This window comes from Apis dorsata, unplaced genomic scaffold (genome assembly GCF_000469605.1).
Source record: "Apis dorsata unplaced genomic scaffold, Apis dorsata 1.3 scaffold_78, whole genome shotgun sequence".
In the NCBI taxonomy this organism is placed as follows: domain Eukaryota; kingdom Metazoa; phylum Arthropoda; class Insecta; order Hymenoptera; family Apidae; genus Apis; species Apis dorsata.
Genome location: NW_006263376.1, coordinates 291,968 through 299,376, shown reverse-complemented (window position 1 = coordinate 299,376; position 7,409 = coordinate 291,968). Strand labels below are relative to the sequence as shown.

Here is a 7,409-nt window from a genome sequence, read left to right as displayed (position 1 = left end):
ATATATATATATATATATATGTATATCTTCACCAGTGTACAACAATTTAATTAAAAATCCACTTTAAAATGTTTCACGGTAATGAAAACGAGTTCAATTTCATCGAGCGAGTAATTTAAACGATGTTTTAAAAGCCAAACGTTGATCGAATTGGTTCGAGAATGTTTCGTGCGAAATTCGCTTCGTCTTCCCCTTTGACGAGGCGCGAATGAAAGTCGAAGAAATAATTAACGGAAAAGTGTGGGAAGGAAGGGCGAGAGAGGCGTGGAGAAAGGAGGATAAAAAGAAGGGATTAAAAGAGATTATTGCATCGTATTAACGATACTACCGTGGTAATTCCGATTTCAACGTTGAACGCGCATTAATTAACGTGTACACAATTTCTTTTTTTTACTGTCACTTCGTTAAATTACTTGATATTTTAACGCGTTAATTCAGACTTATTTACCGATATCCATCGACTCTGTATCATTTCCAACGCTTTCCCCATAAATTAAACGAACTTTTTCGAGCTGCTGCTCTATTTCGATTATATTTTCAATTAAACGAAGAAACGAAACGATCCACTAAAGCTACGCTTCAACGTTCCTTTCTCGATAACTTTGATCTCGATGTCGATCCGCGAACAAAAAAATTTTTGAACGTGGCGCAAGACAAAGACTGGCGAAGAAAACGATCTTCCAAAACGACGACAAATTACTATAAACGATCGAAAAGAGTTGGAGTCCCCGGGGGCGCGTTAAGCACGGGATCGAAGCGAAGTTTTTTTCAGATTATCGAGGCGGTTCGCGACGCGGCACCATCGAGCATAAATCCGCTGATACGAGCGGGGATTTTCTTTTCTTTTCTCTCTCGAGCCATCGAGGAGAGAGGTTGTTGGAGCTAGTTCAAAAGATTGGAGATAAAGCATGCGGTGTAGGTGCGAGGAGAGTGTGGGCTGTCGGTGCAGTTGCAGCTGCCGTTGCCGCAGAATCGCCGCAGGGGACGGAGGGGGCTGGACGTGACCGGTGACTCGAGACACGACCCGACCACGGATCACGTTCGACGAGCGTCCAATTTTCTACGCTTGACCCCGCTTCACGGAGGACCATCGCTCGGGGAAACGGGAATGTTTTCATCGCTTTTCGATTCATCCCTTCCTTCCCTTCGAAGGCCATTGGAATAATAATAAAAAAAGGAAAACGGAGGAATTAATAACGAACCAGGCGTACGACAGGTTTCCTTCGAAGGAAAGTAATTTACACCTGTCAGACTTATTCGAATACATCTCCTCGAATTTTTTTCTTCACAGATCTCGAGGAAGATCGACACGATCGAATCCAAGTCGTTTCGAGTTTCCCAATAAACTCGCGATCACGCGACGAAACGCGCCCGATCAAATCTTCCATCCACATTTGCGTCGCCATGAGATATGAGAGGCACAAAAAAAACACCGGAAATTGCTCTTTACCGACGCGCCCCCTCGTCCCCCAATCGTAGAAAAACTCGTTTTACCGTCGACTCGATTTCAACAATGTGAGTCGAGACATTCGTGACTCGATTTAATCGAAGGGAGGGCAAGATCGGCGAAACGAACATCCTCGTTTCCCTCGTTTCGCCGCGTCCGCGTCCCGAGGAAAAACGCGCCACAATCTCGCGGGGATGAAACCCCCTTTTTGTCCACGCTGCCCGTGTTCGTTTATTCACGAAGCACAAAATGGAAGAGGGTGAAGTACGTTGGTAAAACTGTCCTACATACGCGAATCGGATATAGGCGCGGCTGTAACTTTCATCACGAGGGTGAACAAAAAGAGGGGAAAGAACTTTGACTTCTTTTTTTTCTTAGGAAGAACGGATATAAAGTCACGGATACGGAAATTGCACGGATGGACGTCGTGTCTATCGACCAGTGTAACGCTTATGAAAAAAGATAGCTCACCTTCCAGATTCGCCATGGAGAACCTATAGCTGTCGATCCTCGGCGTGTTGATGTCCGAGTTGAAAGGCCTGAGGGTCGCTGAGCTCACATTGTCCAGACCCTGGAACAACATCGATTGATCGTGACGTTAGCGGGTGAATCGATCTTTATTTGCGCGCTTCGAAGTGGCTCGGATAATTCGGATTTATTCTCGACGCGTGCGAGATTACAAATACGAATTTTTTTCCTTCTTTCCTTCCTCTCGGCCAGTTCTCAGCTGTTTCCGGTACAGAAATAAATCATTTACCGGGGCGTCGATAATCGAGCACGTTCCACCAAGGAAACAGTACCAACTCCCCACCCCTTGCAACCGAACCAGAGCCGAGGACGCGAGCTGAATTCGTCGTTTCTCGCACGAATCGCCGATATTTCTCGCCGCAACCCGATAATCCGCTCGAGATCCTTTTACGGCCAGACTCGGCTGGAAATGCGATTTGCGCGAAACCGTGGTGTGGCTCACTCAATTTCCTACGATGATGCCTTCTCCCCCTCCCTCCCTCCTGCCCTTCGATCGATCAATTCCACCAAGCTTCTCTGAAATTTCAAGACGGGCCAGCCACTTCGAGAAAGGATTTTGTTTGGAAATCGTAGGTGAAGTGGAAGGTTGTTCTCGTTTCGCAGAATGCAATGATAACGTTCCTGCTCCCCGCGTGTCGTGAGGTGGCGAAACTTGTCTCTTAAAGGGACGTGTTTGCGCAGAGAGCAAGTTTGCACGCTTCCTTTACAACGGTGCTCTTCATTTCGAAAATAATGCACGTTTTCATAGTCAAACAAAATACGAAGAAGAGTCGTAAAGGAATAATCGCACCTTGTCAAAATGTTGCAATCTTTAATAATTTCTATCGAATCGAGCTGATATCGGAATTCTATCAGGGAAAATAGTTTAAAATCTTCTTCTTCTTCTTCTTCTTCTTCTCCTTCCTCTCTTTGGCGGTGGCGCACAGCCAGCGGACTTCCGCGTTTTCAACCATTAGCCGTAAATAATGCGAGAACCGAGTCGGTCGCTCGGTCGTGTGTACGTGTATGTGTGTGCATGTAACCGTTCCACGGCGGTTAATCAAGCAACAGCTCCACACGGTGGACACACAATGCCTTCGGCTTCGACCAACCTGTACACACACGCGTCTATATACACGCGCGTAAATATATATATATATATACACAGAGGAGGAACACGAGGCGAAACGTTCTAACGGATAGGAGAAAACTGGGCACAGCCGTGTTGTGTGTACTCCGTGTGTACACGTTTCGCTACGCCTGATAGATCGCCTCCTCTCCGTCCTTCGCCCCTGTCCAACCACGTGACCGGAGGGCAGGCACACGGGATCTCACGCGGGACGTGTGTGTGTGTGTGTGTGTATCGGCGATTCTTCGATGGCTGGCTTCGATGGTCGAGGCGGGGTAAGTTGCAAACTGATGGGGTGAAATGGTGGCGTGTGCGGCGTCCAATGCTTCGTGACGGCTTTACCGAGCGATAACGATACGTGAAAGAGACTTTTTTTCGCACCAGGGGATCAGGGGATTCGAGGCAGGTCGATGATGCGTAGTTTTCTCTTTCTTTTCTCTCTCTCTCTCTCGATTATTTACCCAGGCAACGAACCGATTTTAAAGCTTTTCTCCATCTTCGCGGATTTCAACTTTGCCGATCGATTAATTTTTAACCTGAAAGCAACGTTCGACGATATCGATCCTCGCTTCGAATACGCGTGTAAGAAATTTTAGAAAGAAGATAAGCGCAAAAGTGTAAAATGAAATATTCTCTGTAAAGGGAGGAGTATAAAGTGGCGATAAAACGCGGAAAAAGCTGTTGTGTTTCGAAGAAAAATTGTTCATTTTCGAGTTCACCCAAGTGCATCGAGCCCCGATAAATCGCTTAAGTACAGAGAGAGAGAGGGAGGGAGGGAGGCGCGTTACATCGATGGCTTCTCCCGTCGACGACGAGTCGACGAGCCAAGCGTGGGTGTGAATGTGGTGAACGACCCGGTAACCACCATTCGGCCAACAGGCACAACAATTAGATCCGACCGGATAACCCGAGTCTTCCTGTAACGCGAAACTCGTCCACGGTTATAACGTTGCTCGTATCTCGCGCTTCCCGGACCATTGTCACGGATATTTAGCGGATGTTATTGAAGTTCACGCGGCCAGATCGCCGATAGGCCAGGGAGGCCAACAAATTTCTACGCTTGTTCCGCTCGTTGAGGAGTTAATCGATCCGCCAACGATCCTCGAAACGGCCGCGTGGGAGTGAAGAAGCGGGAGGGGAGGGATTCGAATCGACTCAGATCTTATCCTCGAAGGAATCGAGTTTCTCCGAGTCGGGAGGAGGATACGTACAGTCGAAACGTCGGTGAGTTTAATTTATACCGATTTCAAGCGCCGATATCGTAGCCGATACGATCGATTTATGCACGTATCGAACTGGGTCAAATCGACGATCGTCTCCTATCTCTTCTTTCTTTCTTTGTTTTCTCTTCTGATTTCGTGAAAATTTCGCCAATAGGCACGTTGGCGACGAGTTACGAAACCGCATAAACGGTCACGGAGTGGAGGAAGACGCTGGAAGCGTTCTCGAGAGGGCAGGCAGGAAAAAACTCCCTCGAGACGTGTTCTCCACCGATGATGAAATAATTTGTGCGCGCTCGCCCTTACATTTTTCATGGCCACGGGCTCTCTTCCGGGCGGCGGAACGGCCGAGTGAAAAGAGCAGAAAAGCTCGCACTAGCCGAGTGTCGGTTCACCCGTGCAAAGAGCGGGTTTACTCTCGACTACTACTACGCTTTCCGGCCCTTTCACGCTGCCCTCTCGAGGACTCGCGCTTTTCCCCCGCGAAAAACCCAAAGGAGAGAGGAGAAGAAAGACCGGCTTGCCGCCAATTTATTCCCCTCTTTATCGCCAAGCGATAAAAACTCGCTTCGAACTTTTCGATTTAACCGAAAGCAATAACCATCCGAGATTAGTTGTCTCTTTCTCTCTCTTTCGACTCGAGCGAGAAACTTTTCACGTTGGAGCGGTCTTGAGAGGGAGACATTAGGGAAACAGCGCGAAAAATGGCCGGGAAGAAGGTTTAAAAAAGTTTGAAGGGTATACTTTGCGTAAACTCGCGTTGCCAAGATAGTGGCAAGAATTCTTCTTCCTTTTTTTCCAATCCTGTCGACTCCCTAAAGATACATGTAACAAAAATTTTCCATTCGAATGAGAATGTGAATAGCTGCTCGATGTATAAGCGCGCTTAATCGAGATGCACGCAAACAATGCGCGCCTCGCGATATTTCGGCCCATCGAGTAAGAAAGCGTGTTCCTCCTCCCAGAGGAGGATGGCTCGTAAAATTGTCGAGAGAGAAGAAAATCGTGGCAACAAATTAAACGCGACTTGGACCATTTCCATCTTATGGCTTACGAGAAAGAAAAAGGGGGTTCTCTCCTAATCCTAAATCTTGATCGCGTGAAAGATGGAGAAATTCCGAGTTTATTCGCCCGATTTTTTTTTAGGCCGGATTAAGGGGTTGGAACGAGGATAAATAGGAGTCACGTTTCGGGGAAACTCGATGTCGCTCGAATTCGGCTACAAAGAGGGGAAAAAAGTAGCACGAGTTCGTTTAATCCTCTTCTTGGCTCCGGATACGAAGAGATTGGTTTCTTCTCTCGCGCGAGAAAGATGCGTGATTTGTCTCCGTCCGGAAGAATTGCCGAAGAATCGACCTTTCTCTTTCCGATTGGAACGAGTCTCAGTGCCAAAATTCGTCGTTTCCACGAATCATCGAATTTGTTAGCGTCGAGTACTTCGAGAGGCGATTAGGTTAAAAATATACGAAAGATATTTTTTAATCACGAATTTGGATAAAGTGCGTAAGCTTCTTGTAACATCGTATAAAATAACTCGAATCCTTTTGAAAACTTTTCAAGTTGATAAATTGTAGAAAAAGTGGAAAAATAATTAAAATGATGGATTCGCTGAGAGGTTCCAAAAGACTGTATTGGGAAGAGGAATATAGGGAGAAAATGTCTCGCTCATTGAGGCCATGTTCCCGCGAGATGGTCACGCGTTACACGTAACGTTGGCGTTTTAAACGCGGAAACCGGTTAGGGAAGTATATAATCGTGCACGCGTTCGCGGAGAGCCTATAGAGAGGAAATCGAGTTACAATTTCTAGGAACCCGTTCCACCTGAGAGAGCTCGACTTCTCTCCTACTAATACACGCATAATTTCGTCTTCCATTCTATTCGTTTCCTATCCCTTTATCCCGGCGCGTTATTGTTCTCGGCTCGGGGCAACAAGGGCCGCGACCCGGCCGATCGAATGTAAATTTTTCCACGGGACGATGGACGATGGTTGGCGCAATACTCACGTCCTCCTGCGCCTTGTTGTGGCTTTTCCATCGGAAAAACCTGTCCATTTGGCGGCCTTTGCCTCGTTCACATCTTCCAACAGCAATTGCCTCTTCCTCCTCTTTGGTGATCGTCGTTCGCGAAAATCGGTCGGACGGGCGAGTAATAATCCACGACGATTATCCCCGACATAGTAGGCGAACGATCGTGGGAAGGGATGGAAGAAATCGATCTTGGAAAATTCCCAGTTAACTTGAGATCACAGAAACGGGAAACGAGATCGTTCTCGCTTCGAATCGATCTTGGATCCCTCCTCGATCGAGGCTAGGAAGGATAGGAGAGCATGGCACGAGGAGGAGGGTAAAACACCGTGTACCTGGCCGAGGGATCGTTTAGCAACGATAGTCATCGCGGGGGACGGGGATCATGGGCCTTCGTTCTCAACAACGTCCAACCTCCTCTCGAGCGAGGACAGGGCTAATGAAATCATCGGTCCGCTCGGATTTCCTCCCGCGCCGACGGCGTGTGCGATTTCCGGTGATGGGACAGCCCGTACAGGAATCGATCACATCGATCTCACTTCGACGTACGATCCAATGATCCTCCTTCCGAATCTAAGAGAGAGAAACTGCCGACAGCATAGTTTCGCCAACCGATCGACTCGAAATCGCACTCAAATTTTCTAGAAAGAAACGTTTTCTACTAGAATTCTTCGTCCGCCAATTCTTTTTTTTTTTTTTTTTTCACCGTCGATGCGAAGACATGACACGACGACGTGAGATTTTCGAGATCTCGAGGAGGGAAGGGATGCGGGAAAGGACGTGGGACGATCGAGGTTCGAAGCGGAGGAGCGGCGACTACTTGCGTGGTATTGCGAACACTGGATGGCGATCCGCGAGGGATTCAACGTGGAGCCGGTCGCCTCTTCGTCCCTCGCCCTCTCGATTCCCTCGAACCAACTCGAGAGGAGATGCGGCTATCCATCCCTCTTTCTCTCCCTGCTTTCCCCTTTGCTTCCCTCTGCGTCCAGCACGCGCATGTGCGGCTATCGATTCCGCCTGTTCCCGCAGGAACACAGGACCACGCCGATGCTTTTCCCTGCGCAATGCCGCGAGGAAATCG

At 48.0% G+C, this 7,409-nt stretch overlaps 1 protein-coding gene across 1 annotated transcript in view; it reads right to left on the bottom strand.

Moving 5' to 3' along the window:
* Positions 1 to 7,409, bottom strand: part of LOC102672647 (amyloid beta A4 precursor protein-binding family B member 1-interacting protein-like) — a gene marked incomplete at its 3' end in the record, with an annotated part of 49,129 nt that overhangs the window by 15,224 nt on the left and 26,496 nt on the right. Inside the window, exon 2 of the mRNA XM_006610825.2 lies at positions 1,919 to 2,018. Within this exon, the coding sequence (XP_006610888.1) occupies positions 1,919 to 2,018 (100 nt within the window). The remainder of the gene's footprint in view (positions 1 to 1,918; positions 2,019 to 7,409) is intronic.